The 22,401-nt window shown below is 45.2% G+C and overlaps 1 protein-coding gene across 7 annotated transcripts in view; it reads left to right on the top strand.

Moving 5' to 3' along the window:
• The window catches only part of LOC149351296 (cyclin-D-binding Myb-like transcription factor 1), a 108,204-nt gene extending 88,117 nt beyond the window's left edge, over positions 1-20,087 (top strand). For 5 of the 7 annotated variants that reach the window (XM_089580612.1, XM_089580611.1, XM_089580614.1 and 2 more), the window contains 4 exons: positions 1,032-1,100; positions 6,734-6,819; positions 15,116-15,222; positions 19,862-20,087. In XM_089580612.1, the coding sequence (XP_089436738.1) occupies positions 1,032-1,100; positions 6,734-6,819; positions 15,116-15,219 (259 nt within the window). In that variant the 3' untranslated portion in view covers positions 15,220-15,222; positions 19,862-20,087. Of the gene's footprint in view, positions 1-1,031; positions 1,101-6,733; positions 6,820-15,115; positions 15,225-19,861 lie in introns of those variants that run through there. The other 2 variants (XR_016290574.1, XM_089580609.1) reach the window with 2 other exon arrangements.
• The last annotated feature ends 2,314 nt before the right edge of the window (positions 20,088-22,401 follow it).

Genomic DNA, 22,401 nt, shown 5'->3' with positions numbered 1-22,401 from the left:
GGGGAAAGTTAAGGAAAAGTCAGGTTTGTGAATATGGGGGTTAGTGCTCGAGGGTGCAGTCGCTGCTGTAGTGTCATGGGAGAATGTTCGGAACACCCGAAATTTTTTGCATTGTACATAATGTGCCCCGGACAGGGAATCTTAAGGATTTGTATCAACCGTGATCATATCATTGAGGTTCTACTATATTCCATTTTGCTGCAAGTCTAGGCTGGGAGAAGACAAAAGGATGGTAACAAGGCCTACACATACAACAGCCGTAGTCAGGTGACCTTAATGACACAAGTGAACATGAATAACTAAACATGTCTAAGCCTAGCCTTGATACATGGTTACTTTTGGTACACTGTCACACAAACTAGCTTCATCGCAACACCCTGCTCTACTGCCGTCATTATGGTTAACATGAACACACTTTGAACTGTTTTTTTCATATGTAATGCTCACAGAGCTTAAGTTTTGTGGCTGCAGTTTCATGCACATGCAAGTCAGGTTAGTATTCTTCCTGTAATTGTCAAATTTTACTGTTATATATAACACATCTAGGATGGCATCATGCATGTTAGGGTAAGTGTGATGACAGCTGTATATTTGAACAATACTGGTCTCTAGAGATGACTAGAGTTTTCTGTTCAGGTGTAAATCTGCAGTTAGTTTCTGGGTGTTGTCATAATCATGGCATATAACTGCATTTAATGTGGGCATACAAAACTAACATCTGAGATAATGCATTATTATCTCATCTCTTGTACATGTCAGACTTGGTTATTAGAGCCATTATTAAATGATATTGTTTTGCAGTCAAAGTTGCTTTGTTTTCCCCAGTTATATATTTTCGGCAACAGTGGTGCACAGTACCCCAAGTTGCAAAATATTCCCCGGGGATGTGCTCAGCTATAGTTATTTCTGCCATGCTTGTTTTTTATATTCTGCTAATTAGTCTTCATGGTCATATGCAAATCAGACGGGCCAATCTGAGTGCACTCTTAGTTGTTTGTCAAAACATGAAGTTTTTTATTTTGTGTTTGCAGAATATACGGTTTAAATGCAGCCAGATCTTCTGATGTTGACTGGGAAGCCGTAGGGGCATCATTTCCGTGGTAAGTACTTTTCTTTCATTTTTCTATCTTTGTCATCTTGTATTAAACACATTCGTTCCAGAAATTGCAACATGGGGGTAATGCTAAAGAGCCTATTGAAAGCAAAATATAATGTTGCGACTGTTTAATTTACTTAGTAGCATGAGAGCAAGCAAGGGGGGGGGTTAGCTGGCCAAATGTCTAGTTCATTGCTCTGTGTTACGAGGAAGTGGGATGAAAGAAAAAAAAATTATGGGCGATTCAGTGTGGTTAGGCTAAATGTGAATTAGGTGTGCTTGCGCTTCAGTTTTCATTTGGTTTTCACTTTGGTTTCGGTCCGAGGCTCAGTTTAAGAGGGAAGTGCTACATTGGTGTGTTCTGGATCCATTGCACACGAATGGAAGTTGATGAAGGCAGTGACATCCTAAGCACAGTGTGAGAGACTGTTTGGCTGCTGCAGTGTGTGGTGGTCTAATGCAGTGGCCAGCGAGCTTGATCTGTTTGCATCACCACAGGTTCGGAACCCACTCGCAGCCGTAGAGTATTTTGCAATAAAGTGTTTTGCATAGTTGGCCATAAAGCCTGCTGGCAGGCTGCCCACAAGCTTCGGACAGACAAACTTCGACAAATCTGATGTTGGGAGTTTTAGCGCTAGTGCTCTAAAAAATGGTGGGCGATCATGAGATGTAATGTGACAAATACGTGCTAGCTTCCGCTGTGTGGGCTTGTGGAGGGTGAAGGTGAGTGGCTGAGTGGGTGTTGGGTAGCACTACTGGAGGGTGGAGGTGGATGGTGCTTCTGAAGTATGGAGGCATCACACTGCACTGTTTTGGGGGAATGACACTCATACGACTAATGCAGTAAAAGATGGGAAGGACAAAAGGGGAGAAAGGTGCAGATGAAGTGCTTATATAATGATCTGTAACTGGTCCTTGAGTGCTGTTGATTTAAGGTGTTGCGGCAGCAGGTGAATGGCTTTGTAGGCCATGGAACAGTGAGGACTCAGAACGAGGATGTTGGCCTTCAAGAAAAGTTTGGTGCCCAGCCGGCCTAGGGCTAACCATGCAAAATATTCTCGCTGGGTCTGACGTTCGTGCTGCGAGCGTTTGTTTAACCGTTCCGCCGCTGGAATTATCAGTTTCTGCGGCGCCAGTTTTGGAATTTCGGTAGTTAATCATGCTGTTTATCCACGATGTGCCTTGAATGACTAGCTGAGAGTTCTCAACTGATATTAAAAGCTGCAAGTCGTGTACATTTTTACGTGCAGTGCAGCCAGCCAGTTTTGCTGCCGAGTTGAGGCAGCTCTGTTTTATCATGACACAGAGGAATTCTGCTGCAAACTTCATGCACAATAAGCGTACGCGGTCGCTGATGCATTTAACGACGTGCAAATATGTTACGGATCACTAACAGTTCAGGCCGGGTACCTCACGGCGTACCGTGATCACTGCGCGAGCTGGCGTGAAACGACCGCAAACATGGCGCGTTTGCCGCGGCGACACTCGCGCCGTCTGGTAGTGCGGCCTCAGTGAATACCTCCTATATCTTTTTGCCGCGGACAGTAAATTAAAGTGGGTAAAATCAAAACATCTCGCATTGAGCAGATTTTACAGTTTTTTATTTTATATACTAATATCACACAGAAAAGTAAACAGCATAATCAAGTTGACTTAAAACCATCTACGTTCAGATTTTTTTATCGTCTGAACCCGTTTGAACCGGTTTGATGCGATCCGAACTAGTTCGAACTGGAACAGAATGTCGCTCCGGAGCCAAACTCGGAACTGAATCCGAAAGGCATGAACCCAAACCGAACTAAAAAAAATTCCGGTTCGACACCCTGGTGGTGAAGCCATCTCGAAAAGCGCCGTTTTATCGTCTTCGGTATATGATATTGGCCTCCGCTCATGATTTTCGACTTCACACGTGCCGGGATGTCATCATTCTGCACAGAGCTAAGTATGTCGCCATGGCCAGACGCTCTTCGCTATAGCCGTTGCTTGTAAAAAAATCTTTGCTATGAACGAAAAAAAAAAACAAAAAACTTACAGCCGTCTGTGGAAGGCGAAATGGGACTACAATTTCACTTTACTATATCCGAGTTTTTTTTTTTTTACTATAGTGGGGTTCTACTGTAGTAGAAGTACTTATCATGAACTAAAGAGTTAATTGTGATTTTCTTAGCTGCATGTATGAGCACCTTTCTAGTTTCTTGCTGTTTATTCTGAAAAGCGTTAACAAATTCGCATAGAAAAAAACTCAAGAATGACTTTCATACTTCACACAATCTTTACAGTGGCGTCCCCCATAGCCTGAGTTGCTTTGGGGCATTGAAACCCCATAAAGCAAACAAGTTTCAAATGGATGCCACCGCTGACGCCAGACAGTTTCTGTCTGCCTGGCCCTCCTAATGATATCGCATTAAAAATTGACTCCAAGTATAAGTTGACACATACAACTCCCTCCCGCCTTTCCCCTTCGTGGGTTGGTATCGCACACACTTGAACCTGGCTATAGCGGTTTTGATGGAGGCGAAATGCAAAGGGCGCCCATGTGCTGTGCGATGTCAGTGCACGTTAAATATCCCCGAGTGGTCGAAATTATTCCAGAGCCCCCCACTATGGTACCTGTTTCTCACTTTCTTCTTGCACTCCCACCTTCATCCCTCCCCCCATGGCGTTTTTGAGGTGTCCACCTAAAAGTGAGACATTTCTGCACCTTCCCTCTCCTCAAAACCAATTTTCGCAGCTCAAAACCAAAAAAATATGTAACGATGCGATCACAGGGCCAACAGTCAGAGGCAAATGGAGATCAAAGGCAATAACTTCGCTTCATTCTTCCTTCTATATTTGCAACAGACTAAACGCCAGCGGTCCTGTAGTTTCGGTCTCCGGCACGACACACGCTCTGGAGATTACCGGAAATTTTTTCTTGCTTTGTCTACCACTCATCAGGGAAAGCTACCGCCAGCATGAGCCAGCCGGGTAAAAGGCACTTAGTTTGAATTTTCATAGTGGAATCAATTTGCAAATAATTTAACGATATCTTTTTTTGACATGAAACTCTATGCGTCTTGTCCGGAACCGGCACCGGCACGAGCCGCATGCTATTCGCTACTACTGAAACTACTGTGCACCCCTTAAATAGGTCAGTCCCCCAGTTTCAGATGGCCAGTTTTGGGAAAGAAGCGTAGGCTTAACATGGCAATATACGGTGTATGCTTGTAATGCGTGCCCTGCAATGCATTTTCTATGGGCAGCAGCGAACCGTCGAAATGCCACAACTACGAGACAGTAATTCGGAGTGCTCCTGTTTATACATCATTTCTAGCACTTAGTAATGGCTGCCTCTTTTTCTAGTTTCGGTTTGTAGTAGTAGTGCAAAACTTTATTCTGCAAAATGGGACGGGGTTTAGGGGGTCACAATTGCCATCTCCTGTTTTTAGGGTTGTTTCTTGACATAATGCTAGAGAAAAGTCTCTTATGAAGTGAAAATTTGTGTTGCAGTTGTCCACTAACTGCATGTGCAGCCAACAGTATCTGATGCCCACTCTTGTGCACAAATTTGTGGCTACTGTTATGTGCTGAGAAAGAAAATGCATTGTGATGTAGGTCTGCTATGACATCACTTTGTAGTGTTCGCTTACATGTTTTGTGTATATCCATTTATTTTTAAGCCTCCCCGCCGTGGCGGCTCAGCGGTTAGGCTACTCAACTGCTGAGCCTGAGGGCGCGGGATCAATCGTGGCCGCGGTGGCTGCTTTTCTATGGAGGCAAAACGCAAGGCGCTTGTGTATTGTGTGATGTCAGTGCACGTTAAAGAGCCCCAGGGGGTCAAAACTGATCTGGAGCACTCCACTGTGGCATTCCTCGTACTCCATGGCACTTTGGGACGTTAAACCCTATATTTAAAAAAAAAATTAAGCCACAATGGTTTTTTCGCTAGCACCCATTGGTGTTTAATAATATGGAGGTAATATGGAGGTAAACGTTAGAAATGTTTCAGGCTTGCTGTTTGTAAGCTGCATCCTTGTACATGACTTTGCTTGCATGCAAAAGTGCTTTGCGCAGGTAAATTGGCCTGTTTGGAGTCCTTGACTTTGCACATACTCAGCTAATGCTAACTTTTTGTTTTAACTGAAATTAGGTTTCAGATAAGTTGGTTTGTGTTCTCGACACACTGACAACAGCATTAAGGAAACATTCACAGGGGAATGTGCACAAAAATGGCATATCTGTCCCTGTCTCGTGTCTTCCATTGTGATTATTTAGTTTATGCTGCAATAATGTCTATTATATGTAAATTATGTTTTCTTTATTCAGGGAAATTTCATTTTTTTGTGTTAGCAAATGGATCCTTGCTTTGAAATCAGTTCTTTCAAGTAAATATAGACTGTAATTATGTTACTTTTACATAATAACAGCGTCAAATGCAACTGCAGTTGTTGAGTTTCCTCTCTGCCATGTATATGCATGTATGAATTAGCACTACATGTCCATGTTAGTCAGTTTTAAGGGTGTTTAGTAGCGAAGGGCTTTCTTAAATATGATAATATTTGTAGGTCTCATTTGATGAGTGTAACTTGCTCAAGAACACACAAGAATGCGTGTGTTGTTTAAGGGCTAGCTACGAAAAGTAATTCTTTCATGCTGCAGTGTTTCCTCTGGCTCCTGAGGTGAGTATCTTACCTATTGAGCCGTAGACTCTCTAGCTGCAGCATGGGATTAAATGAGCTAGTCAGATACAACTCAAGAACGAAGTGGCAGGAGCCCCTCAAGGGCGACCCTCCAGCCAGAGGCGTCGACTGATTTATTTGACGCTGCAGTTAATCCGATTAAGCTGGGGTTATTTCCCATTCATTTCCCATTCATGCCAGCAACTCCAAGGGGATCGGTCAAAGTGGAGAGGGGGAGAATGCGTCAACACCATTAGCTGGAGGGGCTCCTTTGAGGAGTGTTTGCCGCTTTGTTTTTTATTTATATCCGACTGTAGTGGTGCATCTAGCACAGCTGCACATGAAGTAGAATGAGAAAGGCTGAATGGTCACTGAGTGTACAGGGCTCTGTACAATGCAGCTGAGGCTGCAACTCAGTGAAAACCATAAAGGGTGTTCATAGTGCACTGCCGTGGGCTTAGCTGGTGTATTTTTGTTTCACTGTACTGTAAAGGTAGTTATGGTGCCTTGGACACGCCACCATAGGCTTTATGCTCATATGCCACGTTTATTGTAGTCATAGGTTTTGAATGGGCAGGTAGCGCCTTGAGAGAGGCTTGGTCGGCCTCGTTCTCATGTCTAATGGTAGTGATCATTGAAAAATTGTAAATTGGAGCTTGGGAGAGCCACTGCAGGCTTCATGTGAATAGCTGTGTCTCTCTCGGTTTTTGGAAGTTGGTTTATGGCCCACGGGCCTTTTATGTGCTGAGCATATCATACTATAAAAGCGCAGCTTACTGGAGAAGTTGGTGCATTACATCTGTTGGAATAAACCACCATAAAAGAGTGCAGCACAAGAGAAGAGGACCATCATCCTGTCCGCTTCTGCTCTTATGTCCTTTTACACTGGTTTCTCCCATCAAGCATTATGTTAATTTGGTGTCAAGTGGGAAAGTACATGAAACTTATTTTATTTATTATTTGCAACATTTATTTTCAGGGCGAAGTCCCCACTGGTTGCTAAGTACCATTGGGAGGGCACATTGAATTATTATTTGCTACCAAAGCAGCGGAACAATTTTCAGAGTAAGTAGGCCCTGACATTTTCCACCCTTTTTGTTGCCGGCGCTATGACGGTGTGTGATTCTCTGTTTGAGAAAATTGTGGTTGCAGCAAAAAGGGCGCATAGTTCTTCAGTATAATCTGAATTTCGCTGGCACACATATACATTAAGAGCCTCCCAAATGGCTGCAGTGTCATGAGCATGCTTACTTTAACACTAGGACATGCCTCTTCTATTTTATGCTGCAGCAAGTAGAATCGGCGGGAGCCAGGAAAGAACAAGTAATCGCAGTCGTAAATGTCGGCCATCCTCATAACGACAAATGGATGGCAACAACAGCCGCCCCAAGCATACTTTTGAAAAAGACTGCTAGGCAGCTTTCAGTGGTTCCTTTATAGGCGGTGCACAGGGTATACATAGTCAAACCTCATTACAAGAAACACTCAAGGTGCCCGAGAAAGATGTCTCTTATAACCAAGGTCTCTTGTAACCAAAAATTCTAAGAACACTGAGGAGTTGGACTACATACCGTATTTACTCGCATAATAGGCGCACTCGCATAATAAGCGCACCCCTAGTTTGGGCGCGAAAAATCAGATTTTTTTATTTCCGCGCATAAAAGGCGCACCCCGAACTTGGCACTTGGATCAATATTGTATTTACACGATTGCAAGCCGGCACCTCGCCACCCCCCGCTCCCCAATCTTTATTTTAACAATGTTTTTGCTGAACTGACTACTAGTCCTCACTAGTGCTGCTGCGGACCCACAGCACGTACAACGACATCGCGTAGAACAGCCGCACACAGTTTTCAGGGATGCTCACTTTAAACGTCTGTTTGGAAAGCTTCATCTCCAGCCGGAAACGTTCCCGACTTAGGCCCGCGAAAACCTCGGCGCTTGGAGTCGCGTACGAAAATTTAGGGACGCCGCAGTCGCAACTGCCCCACTTCTCGGCCACGTCGTATTTTCCGACCTGCCGCACGCTAGCCGTGTTCGAGAGCAAACTCCCAGCCGTGTAGCTCTAAGGTGCTTGGTTGTCGAGCTAAAACAGCAACGCTCCGCGGCAAAGTCATAAACCACGATGAACTATCGCGCTACCGCAGATCCCGGCACTTGACAGCAACAAAAAAACAAAACAAAAAAAAAAACGAGCTGGAGATGCTGATGGCGATATGGATAGCGAAAGCTCGCGGCGGAGGAAAACGTTGATGATGATGATAAGCTCTACCTCGGGCGCCCTCCGTGGGTGGCGTCTGGAAGCTCCTGTGCGCGTGTGTGGCCTCCACGATCAAGCGCCTGTTGCGCGCAGCCGGAGCCGATCGCAGAGGCCTCGGCGCGTGCATTCCGAAGGCTATTCCCGCGTGAGTCGTGGAAAGTTTCGGTGCGGCCCTTACATGGATCTTTTTTTTTTAAAATATTTTCTTCGAGAAAACGGGGTGCGGCCCGTACACGAGTGCGTTTACGCAGTGTGTTCAATTTTGTGAGTCGAAAAATTTCCGGAAATTTTACCCCGCGTAATAGGCGCACCCCGAACTTTGAGCCGGATTTTCTGGAAAAAAAGTGCGCCTATTATGCGAGTAAATACGGTAAGTTTATTGCACATTAGCATATGAGTGTGTTTAAACACATTCACACACATTAACAGGAGATTGTTTAGGATGGCTTAAAGAAGTCCTTCATTATAGTTTGTCTTTTTGTGAGTGCAGAGTATTATTAGCTTCCTTACCGACTTCTGGAGGTAAAGCACTTCGCTTTGCAGGCCTTCCTGTTGCTCACAATGCCATTGAAACGTTCTTAGATGCTCGTCATCCTCAAATGCTGACACTTTTTCTCCTGCAATGTCCTCGACATCCTCCCCCTCCTCCTCCTCCTCTGGTTCATCCTCTACGGCACACGTACCATTTACTTGCACAAGGATTACACGGTCTCTAAGCTCTTCAGAGCGCACGAGGTCCACATCTGCGTATACAAACTCCTCAAAAGATTCTGGTACCTCTGCAGTCTCTTGGATGCTCGCCCAGCTTCATTTTCGAGGAAGTTTTCCACAGGATCCATATAAGGCCCCTCTTCCATCATGTCACCACATTTAAAGCCTGCTTTTCTGAAACAGTTTTCCACAGCTTCACATCGGTTACTGTTGCACGGTCTTGCTGTATGTCGAACAACAGACGTTCTACCGACCTTGTTCTGTTCTGCAACTGGACAAAGTGCACAATTCCTTGGTCTGTTGGTTGAAGGTGGGATGTAGAGTTTGGAGGGAAGGGAAAAAAATAACTTTAGTGTCTTTGAGCACAGGGTCTTTGGTGTGGCAAGAAGCATTGTGCACAAAGAGAAACACATCACGATTCTGAGCTTTCATCTTCTGATGAAATTTTAGCAGCCAGGAGTTGAAAATGCTGGATGTCATCCATGCATTCTGATTTGCTTCGTACGTGATGGGAATGTGATGCCAGGGGCTGAAACAGCGGGGTCGTTTCGACTTCCCAATCACATGGAAACACTCCTTCTCAGTTTCTGGCATATTGCAACAGAAAAAGATGCTGATGCGCTCCTTCGACCGCTTCCCACCATGGCATGCATCGGACTTGAACGACAGTGTCTTTCCTGGCCTCATATTGTAGAACAAACCGCCCTCATCCGCGTTGAATACGTTGTCGGGGCTGTAACCGTGATGTAATTGAGGAAGTTCATTATCACACCAAGCGAACACGCAGTCTGTGACGGCCATTTTGGCGCAGCGAGACAGTAATCGCAACTATAGGATGTGTGACATCCAGCTGCGAAAAGGAACAGAATCGAGGCAAGGGAATGAAAAGTGCAGCACGTAGGAGTTGGTACAACGTTGGCCGTGTTGCGTGAGCATATCTGGGTTGTCTTTCTTCTAAATAGTGAAGAATTTACTCTAGGGACCTAAAAAAGTTGTCCTTAGTAACCGAGTGTCTCTTGTAACCGTGTCTTTTGTATGCAATGTTGTTAATATGGCGAACATAAGAAAACCAACCAAACTGCTTTCAAATGTCTCTTATAACTAAGTGTCTCTTGTAATGAGATTTTACTGCATTTGCAGCACTTTTAATGTGGCAATTCCTGATCTTTCTAGTAGTATAGCCATGTTCCTGTGATATCACAAATAAAATTTTGGTCTGTCGTGTGCCACAATGCCTACAGCAATTCAATCGGTTGTTTAATAGTTTAATTTTCTACTGGAATGCATTTGTGGACCATACTCAGTACCAGCCATGCATAGGTACAAGGATGGGTAGGCATTGAATTCTGGGTAGATTTTCTGGTACCTATTGTCATAAAACAGTGCACAAACACGGTACTGAGGAAAGAGCTACAGGACTCTACACACCTAGGTTTAGTCTGCCCTCTGTTATCAATTAACTGTTCTCCCAGTGCAACTACAGCTCAGCTTAATCCTTGAATGTACGCTTTTATGAGTGGCTCCCATAGTGATCCTCATGTCAAAGTTAAAATTCATGGAGACTCACAGTTGGAAGGGCACACACAGTGTAGTACTCCCCTGCTGCCGGAGGTAGGTGCTGCTTAATCAGGCTTGCACTGTCAGATTCGCACTGTTTCCATGTGTGCTCTGCTATGAAGGTTCACTGGATATTGAGCCATACAGGCGATAAAGATAATCAGCAGTCTGACCTGACATTGTGGGAGCACAGTGATCCCACCCTTGCTCCAAATGTGCCAAACTGCGCCAAACCAGATAAGCTGCACCATCCTGATAAAAATTTGGCAAATTGCGCCAAACTGCTCCAAACTCCTTGTTTTTGCATTGGATGGCATCAGGCACCGTCGATTCAGGCAGACATAACCTTAGTTGTCGCCGCTATTTCAAAATGTTGAGGTTCGTTGAAGCCCGCTTATAACAAACATGAATGTCACGTGGCGGTCTTTCCTTATGTCCAAAAGTTTTCAGCAAATGGACTCATAAAAACTAACATAGCTATGCGGACTTTCATGGTGTACTTTATATGCATATGCGTGAACCATCTTCGGTCCCGTGAAGTTTCGCATGCGTTTTAATGTCACTGCCCATTCTTTTTTACAAAACACGAGCAGCACATGCATCGAGATGGAGGTTGATCGATGTCGTCAGATTTGCGAGCCTTCAGAATCTACCTTTCATCAGCCTGATTCCGACTGGCCGGTAGATTAGGCCTAGTGTGAGTCAAACAATCGAAGCTTGCATTTAATTCAGACACAAATAACATTTTATGGCATAATTCACACGCACAGACATGGTGATTTCTGCTTATATGGCACGTCGCATCTGCCAGAATATTGGCTTTACTGAGCGCCGAAACTACGCACGGGCATGGCAGCGGCGCGGAGAGAGCGTTCCCGCTGTACATTTTTGGCCTGAGTAAATGCAATAACTATAGTCCATTTCTGAAGATTACTCGGGCAGCGTGGCTGACTGTGAAACTGGCCACAAGGTGCAATCCACCCGTCCACTTTAGGCTAAAAGCCGTGCCCTTGCGCAGGTTTGGCGGCAAGCTTTTTCAGCTATGTAGCATTTCATCTGAATTGGAAGATATTTATTAGTGCAGGCTTGTGGTTAGTGCAGGCTTTCTGTGCACTCCAGGTAGGTTTGTCAAAAATGATGCTTCAGCCAGCACAGGGACTGGCCAAGGCTGGCCTGGCTTAGAAGGATATGGAGACTACTGAGCCTGGTTATTTGCTTCCGAGTGAGACAAGCACAAGTGTGCAAGAAAATCTGATAGAGCTGGCTGACATAAACAAAAAAACTGGTGAGGTTTCTGTGTGGAGGAGATTTAGTAAAGCCTTTTAAAGGGGCTCTGAAAGGGGCTCTCAATAATGTTGCAGTATGCCTATGATGTTCCTCCAGCAAATATCCTCCAGCAATAATTTTTTAATGCATTTTGTGGAAGCTGAGTTATCTGTAGTTAAAATTTGAATTTCCGCGTTTTTTCGCCTTTCTCTCTCCCCTGGTCACTTGTTCACACTGAAATGTTGGCGCTCCCCTGCCGGCCCCACCCACTTGGCCCCTCTGCGGCTGCCGATGAGCGCGGGAGTCCCCTGCGGGCTGGAGCTTCCGGCCGCAGCCATGGTAGCTGCATGACATCAAAAAGAGTTAGCACGGCGAACCAGTGATAGCCCTCCGCTGCTGATGTAACGAGCACTACATTATGTGTTGCGCACAGATTCGGGCGAAAGCCTGGCATCGCTGGTTGCCCCGAGGCGTAGAAGCGCGCATTTTTATAAATGTATTGTAAATGATCGGCTCATTTTTGAGGTCTTGTACATGGTATGAACACTCGGTGGCCTATACTCTACATAATGCAAACATGTTTATAGCAAACCTCAAACACCCTTTTCAGGGACTCTTTAAGCTTTGTAAAGATAAGTGGAGAGCCACATGTCCGTACTTTTGAGCACTATATATGCAGAGAATAGGCTCTTCAACTAAACGGTGTAGGAAAATTCCGCGAAGGTGTCTCTTCTTTAATTATTCAGCATTAAACTTAACAGTGAAAACCTGTCATGTGCAACTCTTTGCTAATAATGACAAAGGTAATGGTGTAGCATATCTTTGAATCACACAAACTTTTCCAGCATTGTATGCCAACCTAGGGGATTTGGAAACTAAAAGCTACATGCTCCAGAGTGCTTCTAGATCAATGTTTTATTGCTCCAAAATGCTCCAAATTGGAAATTTTAGTGCTCCAAAAATTTTTACTAATCTCAATTTACCAGTAGCATCACTGGCAGCACAAGAAAGGACAAAGACACAAAGACAATGGGACAACTTAATGTGGACAAAAATCTTAGTTTTAGTATTAGGGTTTGTGCTGTTTTCTTTTTAAGAAAGTTTACAAGTTTACAGTGTTACAAGTTTACAATGTGTCCTAAAGGACTCATTTTGTTGGATCATTTCGTACCCATGCTGCCATCTGTCAGCAAACCAAAAAAATACTTTGGGTGGTCCCTACTTGCCTTAAAACAGACACATGGTGCCATAGAGCACAACAAAAGGGACCTGTCATGAACAGAAATGACTGTCGGCCAATGACGAGCCTGGCTCGTCCAAGTCTGTAAGGGGGTTAAAAAGCAATGCTGCATCACACCAACAAGTGGAAGGGTGGAATTGCAGCATCCCTCATGGCAAGCATATGAGTGCCTTTTTTATGCGAAGCATATTACAATAGGTAACCCAAGCCCTTCGTGACGGTTACACGCCGTGCACCCCACGTGACACAATGACGTCACGGCAGATGAGAGACGGGGCTCCAACTTGTGCCGTCGCTGCGGTTGCACGCCGTGCAGACCACGTGGTATGGTGACGTCACACCACGTGACACAATGAGGTCACGACAGATGAGAGACGGGGCTCCAACTTGTGCCGTCGCTGCGGTTGCACGCCGTGCAGACCACGTGGTATGGTGACGTGACACAATGACGTCACGACAGATGACAGACGGGGCTCCAACTTGTGCCGTCGCTGCGGTTGCACGCCGTGTGAATCACGTGGTATGGTGACGTCACACTCCCGCGCATTTCGAACGCGCGTTCACACTCTGTGTAGGTGAAACGCTCGCTCCACCGGGCAGGCGGACGCGGCTTCCGTGGCAATCCAGGCGCTCACCCAACGCGCGTCTCGGGGTTAGTCGGCGTTCCGCTGTAGCCATGCCGTTGTCTTCCCCCACGACGAAGGCTTCTAGTGGTTGTATTAAAATGACCAAGTATTCAACCAAGGAAAGCCATGTATTACTAAGCCTAGCCATCAATATGCTTCGCATCTGACTAGGCTTAACCTTAGCTAAGCCTCAGCCATTTTTTGCATGCATGAGTAAAGAAAGGAATGTGTCGAATCATCTGTGTATTGGTATGGAAATAATGTGACCCTCCCGGAGGCATATACTAATGGCACAATCACATTCTACAATGAAAAATTACTCTCTAGTGGCTGAAGCGGCATTTTTTTTTTGTTCCTCACTTTTGCCTGCATAAAGTAGTAAAGATTCTGTTTGGTTCTAGAATTAGGATGCTAAAAAGCAGGCTTATTGAAAACCACTGGGATGAAAAATTCTTGAAAATTCGTCTGTGAAAATTTTTTTACGCCATGTTTAACACAACCATTGCAGCACTTCAGATACTATCCTTTCGGTGGCCCTAAAAAGTATTTAAGGTCCATAAAAAATCAGTCTCAGTTTCTTTAATGTTGCATTGCCTGCTGGGCGGGTTTTAACTCTTTGCTTTTATTTTTCTTTTATTCATTGTTTCAGTCTTCCAGTTTTAAAAGCGGTATTTAAACTGAAAAGGGAAACCTCTATTGGGTAGTGCACAGATTTTTTTAGTTCTGAAAACGTTTTCATGTGAGCATTTTTATGCACCACGTTATTACTTTAAGATTCATTTAATACTAAAATGTAATCGCAATTCTGAAAGAGGCACTTAAAGCTTTCATGTTACGAGGCCAAATGCCACGGTGGCTCAGTGGTTATGCGCTCGGCTGCTGACCCGAAGGATGCGGGTTTGATCCCGGCCGCGGTGGTCGAATTTCGATGGAGGCAAAATTCTAGAGGTCCGTGTATTGTGCGATGTCAGTGCACTTTAAAGAACCCCAGGCTGTCGAAATTTCCAGAGCCCTTCACTATAGCGTCCCTCATAGCCTGAGTCGCTTGGGGCGTTAAACCCCTTCATACAACCAACCAACATTTTTTGCTTGAAGTGGACTTATTCAAGTCTAAATTCATTCAGCAAGTCCTATTGTATTGTGCCAGTGAGTTTTGTTCATGTAGAGAGTGCGATAGGGGTTGGTGTCCCGAAAAAAGGTACTTATTATAATGGAGTAATTACTCATTGGCATCCGCCCAAGCGCAGTCATGCAGCGACAAAGGAAAGTTATACAGCTTCCAAACATTTGACTGACACTGTTCCTACTTCAAATCATTGATCAATTCACTTTCGCCTTAATTTATGCTAGCCATCCCAGTTAGCTCATTTGGTGGAGCGACTGCTCCACTGAAGACGTGGTCCTGGATTCGAACTGCGGACCAGGACGAATTTTTATTTTAACTGCGATGTTTCTGTGGAAGCTGTATAGCTTTCCTTTGTAGCCGTATGGCTGCGCTTGGGTGGATGCCAGTGAGTAAGTACTCTCTTATTACAAAATCTACTCCAACTTGAGGGATTCCCCTGAACATTTGGCCACAAAAGGTGCATATTTGCATGCTCATATCAGCCTGATAGTTTCACTTGTGACCAGTGCTTTTTATTAACTTACAGTTACTACATGAGAAGTATTTCGTATGTTCATTTTCTCCTCTTGTTGCAGAAAAGGTCCAAAATTTGTATGAAATTGTGATGCCATATCTCATGCAAAGATGTGGAAGGGGGCTTTCCGTGGAGGAAGTCATTGAGCTCTCAAAAGCTGCTTGAAAGGTGAGGGTCAGCTGTTTATAGTATGATGTGATTTCTTGTTACGTACGATTGCAAAGTTATGTTGAGGTTATGGAATGCTAGCATGCATTGTGTTTGCATCATGTTACAGCATCTTTTTCTGTTTATCATAGCATTACATTTCCCATAGCTTAGCCCACGGTTGTCGACTATATTTTACTACATTATTGTAAACCCTCAGTACAACAAACATGACTGGATCTTGTTAATCTGTTCTCCCCTCAAAGAAGTAATGCGAATTTGTTAATTTGTTCCCCTCAGAAGAATTGCCTAAAAGAAATAGGTATCGTATTTACTCGAATGTAATGTGACCACGATTGTAACGCGAGGGTCGACTTTTCGGATGTGAAAGGGGGGAAAAAAACATGATTGCAACGCGAGGGTAGACTGCGGCCATGTGACGGAAAAACCAAAAGAACCCGAATGTGGCGCAAAGAGCCGACATCGCACAGTTTTGAAAGTCAAGTACAACTTTATTGAAATACATGCCAAACGGACATTCCTATGCATCCTCACAGCCATTGTCGCCATCACTGTCATCATTACAGCTAGGCTCTTCGTTGTTACTAGCTACCTCCCAAAACAGGTCGTCCTCGCTTCTGTCTAGAGCATTTGAAATTGAGCATTTCTTAAATGCACGGTAGACCAAATCATGAGACAGCCCGTACCAGGCTGCTGAAACCAAGTGGGCAACAGTAGATGCGCTTGGGCATTTCAGCCTACGTGCAGGTGTTGTGATTGATCCACTTTCAGTCCATTCCCAGTATAACTGTCGCAAGCGATCCTTGAAAGGCTTGTTCAAGGATACGTCCAGAGGCCAAAGAAAGGAGGTCATGCCACCCAGCATTGCAGCCAGATGCGCTCGGTCAAGCTGTAGCTTTTGTTTCACGCCGGGTGTTGGGGGACCTCGGAAAGAATCCAGAACCAATATTGCTTCCAGATGCAGCAGTGCATCTGGCCCTCAGTCCCACATGCTACAAATCCAGTCTATGACAAGATTCGAGTCCATCCAGCCTTTTTCGTGACAGTGCACGATAACATCTTTCGGGGAAGTTTTCTTCGGGATAGTCTTCCGGCGAAAAATTATGAACGGAGGGAGCTTGCGGCCGTCAGTCAAACATGCCAGCATAACAATTATTCGATTTTTTTCGTTGCCTGTGCTTCTGAGGCGAACTTCGTGCTCGCCAGACTTGTGCAGTGTTCTGGACATAGGCATATCCATATACGCGGGGATCTGGTCGGCATTGCCGATATGTCCAAGTGGCATGTTGGTAGAGCAACGAAGATCAATGACGTATCGCTGAAACTCTTGAAGCTTTGACTTGAAGTCCCCGGGCAGCTTCTGGCAAAGGGAAGTCGTGCGTCGAAGGGAAAACCCGGCCGTTCGCTTAAACTTTTGCACCCAGCCTCGTGATTCTTTGAACTGGTTTTGGGTCAGACCCGTGTCCCGCGCAAGCTCCCGTGCTTTGCATTGAAGCATTTCAATGCTTACTCCATGTAGTCGGGAACATTGCTCGCTTATGAAGTCTGCAAGTTGGCGCTCCAACTCCGGGAAGCGGCCTTTCTTGGGCCCCTGAAAGGCTTTTCGCAGGCTGTTGCAATTAAATAATTCCTCGCGATGTTTCCTCCATCCTCTGGTCATCGATTCGTTGATGTCCGCTTGCAGCCGCTTGTCTTGCAGCCGCTGAATTTCCGACTTCCTCAGCAAGCAGAATAGCATTGCGTTTGAAGTCAGCTGTATACTGAACGTGCAAGCACACCATTCCACTTGAAGACACGCTCGACCATTTGATGGGGACAGGCCGACGACTCTAAGCATGGAACGCACACCAACACACACTGCCACCAAACACGAGGAAGCAAACAAAGTGCTGCCGCTGCTGCTCCATGCATTGCTACCTGTGCGTTAGCCACGTGGCCACGTTTTGCATCAGTTGCAAGGATTAACAGACATATAGAGGTGGGATTGCTCCTTTGCTGGCGTCTTGGCGGTGATCGCAGCGCTCGGTGCCTCAGAGATTGCTGATTTCTTTTTGCGATCACGGATGCCACACAACCTTGCTATAGGTAGCGAGCATTCGTCAAGAAATGCCGCCCTCTCATCGCGCCAGTGACTCTAGCTGGCGTCAACTCTTGTTGGCTTGTTCTCACTGGTGTAGTTTTTTTTTTTTTTGCATTTGCAATTAGGTTGGCACTTTGTCCTAGTGCCCATGGTTCGTGTACTGGTTGACTGGCGAATTGGAGTGCGCAATTTCAAAAGAGCAGGACGATCAACACATGTGTTTGAAACATTAAATGGTTTTAATAGTGTGTGTTAGGTGCCCTTCTTAGCGTTTTTAAACCTAGTATTCGATTGTAACAGGGGGGGGTGACATTCCCTTTCTACTTTCGGTAAAAAACTTTCGTTACATTCGAGTAAATACGGTAATCTGAATTAGCTTGTGGGCGCTCTCTGTAGGCCACAAACAAGACAGAACATAAATGAGGAGGAGTTTGCTGAAAAACATTGTTGAGCACTTAGGAAGGAAGATATTTTCCAAAATCTCAGACAGCCATTAAGTTGTCAGTTTTCAGCCTTTTCCAGTGGCAGTTGTTTGATTTTTCCATTGGACAACTTTTACCCATTTCTTACTAAAAACTGCTCACGATCAACATGCTCCTGAAAAAATTGCCGGTGTGCTGAATGAGCGGATTGTGCCTAATTACTTGTTACATACAAGAGCACTTAAAATTTACGATTGCTTTGTTTGGCTGACAGAACATCTGTATGTAACATGAACGCTGGAGTTATTGTTAACCAGTGTGACCATGTTTCATACCGTATTTACTCGCATCATGATCGCACTTTTTTTTTTTTTTAAATTGGTGCAAATTTAGGGGTGCAATCATTATGCGGGGTAAATTTTTTACAAAAATTTTAGAGCACCGAAAACGCAATTAAGTTGCAGGCAGACAACCCTTGTCACACGGCGTGCCACCCGCGGTTGCGCCGCTGAATGCGGTTATCGCGAACCGAGCTCGGCGATCTCGGCTTACGTCATTAACCGAGAAGGTAGAGTGCGAAAAGCGCATGAGCTGGCCCACTTCAAGAACGTACTTTCTTCGCACTAAATCACGTTCCAAGAGCAACGCATCAAAATAGGCAGTGTGTGTAGGGCTGTGCGACGCCGCTTTAATGCAGCCTTCGATCTCAACCGATGGCGCAGCAACAGCTTACAACAGCAACGTCCCGCGGCGCTCAAGCTACGCATTTTACCGCCGTTACGCCGAAAAATGTCCGGTCCCTGCCACATCATTGATGTACTTAAGGTGACACGTTCGCAACGCTCGGAACACCATATTTCGCACGCTTACCACAATGCTGCTGCCCGCGAGCGCGGTGGACAACAGCGCTCTGTACTCCCTAGTTGTCGCTAGGCCTAACTTGTTTCGTATCGAAGGCACATGTGGACGACGCTTTTGAACTGACCAACGCTATAATGAATGTTCTACTTATGGCACTCACTGACAACCTAATTGTTTCATATTAAAAAAAATATATGCGATCGATTTCAGCGACGCTTTAGCAGCAGTCCAGCGGAGCTGGCGTGCCAGCAGATCGGGGTAGTCGCACTGCAACGGCGGCAGCTGCTACGCCGCTGCGAATGTAAAACTAGCTTGTATCGCAGTTATTACTCCTACCAACAACTCGGTACAGGCCAGCGATCCTCAAGGAGGATTCATTTTCGACGTTCCCATATCCCAGGGCTCATTATTTACGAGAACAATAAAGTTTAGCCAGATCACCGCGTCACTTCGTTCGTTGCACCGCAACCCAGAACGGTGGTGAGCCTTGCGACAACGGCGAATCGTGATTCGAGATAGCCGCAGTTTAGTTTGGTATCCGCGATTAAGCATGTCCGTGTGACTGCAGGTCAGCCAACAGGCGGCTTCCGCTGCAATGCTGACAGAGCAAGATTGTCATCTGCACATGCCATCTGTCAGACAGATAGCAAGTACGATCATCGTCGGCTAGACTCGACATCGTCGACAAATTGCAGCGGCAAGTTCGGGGTGCGATCATTACGCGGGGAATAAAAAAAATTGAATTTTGCCAACAAAATTCGGGGGTGCGATCATTACGAGAGTGCAATCGTTATGCGAGTAAATACGGTAGTTCATATTAGCCAGATATTTTTGGACAGTGTCTGTGGCAGCTTAAACCACAGTCTGTGGACCGTTCAGCCTATCAGAGAATTCAGCTTGGCAGCATTCATATTAAAGGGCCCCTAAAATACTGTTTGTCATGCCTAGGGAATTGATGTAGAGATGAAATGCAATGCTGAAGCAGCTTTGCAAGTGCCATGTTTCAAGTGAGTTGCAGGTCATTAATTATCGCCCTCCTCTCATTCTACAACCTTCATTCTGAATTTATTCTGAGGGTAGTTAGGGCTATGCTTTGCACAGTCATTGTTTGAGGTGCTCTCAGTGTTTGAGCAGACATGTCACTGCCCTGCAGTTAATACAAACATGTTTAAATTATCCATTGCCTACAATTCGTGGCTGCATATCTGTCAGAAGCATTCTGAATGATGTCTTCGAAAAGTTGCAGATTCTTCCTCTATGCTTTTGCATCTTACAGGTCTATGATGGCTACAGTAAAAGTTTTACTGTAGCAGAAGAGTAACTGCTTCGAAAGAAATCTCTTCTAACTGAGCAGGCTCAAGCTCAAATTTACATGACTGTGGTGTAAATAAAGGCCTGCTGAACAAAAAAAATAACAATTCGTGCTTTGGAGCTTACATTTGATGGTTTGGCTCCTTTTGGATAAGTATATGTACCACAAAATAAAATATCTACAATGAGTAGGCGAGATATAATTAATAACCACCATTCGGTGCTTTGGAAACATTTTCAAAGTTGCATGCTATTAAAATCAAAATGCATTTAAAATGCACATGTAAACGAACAAACGTCATCTGGACAAGAGTGCGAGATAAAAGCACATTAGCAGAAAGGTTAATGTCAGCTGGAAGTGCAGGTATTGTGCTGTATCAGCCAACTTTGTTGACACTAGGCGAAAAAATATTTGGTGCATTTTGATATTGTCTTAAGGTGTACCTATGTGCTAGCAACAGCACATTGGCACTAAACAAAGACACTGCCTTGGTTTGGAGTGCGCACAGATATCAGAGGTTCCAGGGCATGTGATGCATCAGCAGGGCATGCAGAGTGCAATCGATCAAGTTCAGAGAAACACTGACCTACTTAAACTTGCAGCCAGGCAGAATTTATAGAGCAGGCTTGGTGAGGGGAGAGTACACTAACTTCTTAGGTACAGTCGTGAGTGAAAAAGATTAGCAGTAGTGACGTGTCACAGGAGCAACAGATAGCAACTCTCGGCGCTGCGGTTACAAACACGCCGATAACAAAAGTGCCAAGTGTGTTCACAAAGCACAGCGGCATGCCAGCCGCGCGGTGCGATTTTCACTGCTCCGATTACGTCATTGTGCTAATCTTTTTTTACTCACGACTGTACCTGCTTGGGAACTCGATGCATTAGAGCGAGGGATATGCTGGCTAGCACCTGTCCACCTCATTTCCAGGGCATGAGTTCAGTTTTGAACGCATATGTTCAATTCTTGGTGTCTATTCCACTGCCCCCTTATAGTTCATCGTACCATGATCCCTTTTACACTGCCAAATGTGCTTTCTTGCTTTCACAATCCTGGTTATAGTATATGGTCACTGCTGTTACATGTTGCTGTTACATGTGACTGAACTGTCAAAACAGACGATCGAGTCTCAGCCGCTTGTCAGGACAGTGCTGGTCTGCGTGCTTGGTGGTGTATGGAGACTCCTTCAAGGAGTGCAGTATTCCACTAAACCGGAAGGGGGCATCTTTTGTTAATGTCCCCACCTGAAGCGCAACCCTTCTCAACATGACGGCACAGCCAACGAATGTGGATGTTGTCTTTTGTGGCGTTCCTGGATTCCTTATTGTCATCAACACGTCAGTTCCCATGACAGCTTTGCAGGGGACAATGGCCGCTCATTAGCGCAAGTCATTTTGAAGTGAGGTGCACAGGCAGTGGAGACACTGGAGACGTGCTTTGTCGGATAGGCTGTGCATGCAAGGGTCCTCGAGGTTTTGAGTAACGACGACTTAAAGGGGTTGTGAAATGTTTTCCGAAAATTTTGAACGACGTGTGTATTTAGAATTCTGACCCTTGATTCTGTAGACAAGCGTCAGGCCGTGACGTCACGGAGATGTGGCGGCGCTGGAGTCAGCTGTGACTTTCGTTGTGTAGGCAAAAGCCGGTACCGTGTGCCTTGGGTATGCCATGCTTGAGCGTTCTTGAACGCATTTTGAAATATTCCGGCGAGTTGTGGTGCGGGTGGTTGAACTGCAATGCTGGAGAAAGGCAGCGGCACAAGTTTCCACAAGTTTATCACATTTAGATATGGGCCAAAGCGATGCGCAGCAGCCGTGGTGCGGGAAAAGTTCGGTGATGGATCGTCTGCGCAGCTAGTATTGCATTTCTGCATCGAAATATGATAGTTTGCGTCTCTTAATCCGCTTGGTTGCTCTTTAGTCGCGCGGCGAACAGTGCAAGAATCAATGTCTGCAGCTTGTTCGCGTTCTGTCAGGCTCTCATTATGAGAAGTCTGGACGCGACATTCCATGTGGGTGTGACCGTAAATTGAACGCAGGGGACCGTTTTCAGGTGGCAATCACCCGGACTACGTCCCGGGCATCTCTTCATGCTAAAAAAAAAATAATAAAAAATAAAAAAACAGCTGCTGCCAGTCGCCTTCAGCATTCATCGGGTAACTAAGCGCGACGTTTGAAGCAGCGCTGTAGTCCGGTAGTAGGACTATAAGACACGTAGTTTTTTCTCATTTTCGCTTCCACAAGCTTCAACATGTACTTACGTTTTTTCACTACCTATTCTAGAAAACGATTAAACGTCACTAAGGTATCGGCAAAATCGTGCAGTGCTATTTCCCCATATTACCTGAATTTTACAATTGCTGGCCAATGAGAACCTGGTGAAAACAGCAAATACCGGACCAAAAACCAGTTATCAAGCAGAATAAGGCCTGCAGGCAGAATGACTTAAAATATTTAGCTCTGCAGAGCAAATGTAACTTCGTTGTAGCTCGAGGTAAACTTCTGTC

The sequence above is a fragment of the Amblyomma mixtum genome, chromosome 3 (genome assembly GCF_055824585.1).
Source record: "Amblyomma mixtum isolate Tamu chromosome 3, ASM5582458v1, whole genome shotgun sequence".
NCBI classification, from domain to species: Eukaryota; Metazoa; Arthropoda; class Arachnida; order Ixodida; family Ixodidae; genus Amblyomma; species Amblyomma mixtum.
The sequence above is the reverse complement of the archived record's forward strand: the minus strand, read 5'-3'. Positions and strand labels throughout refer to the sequence as shown.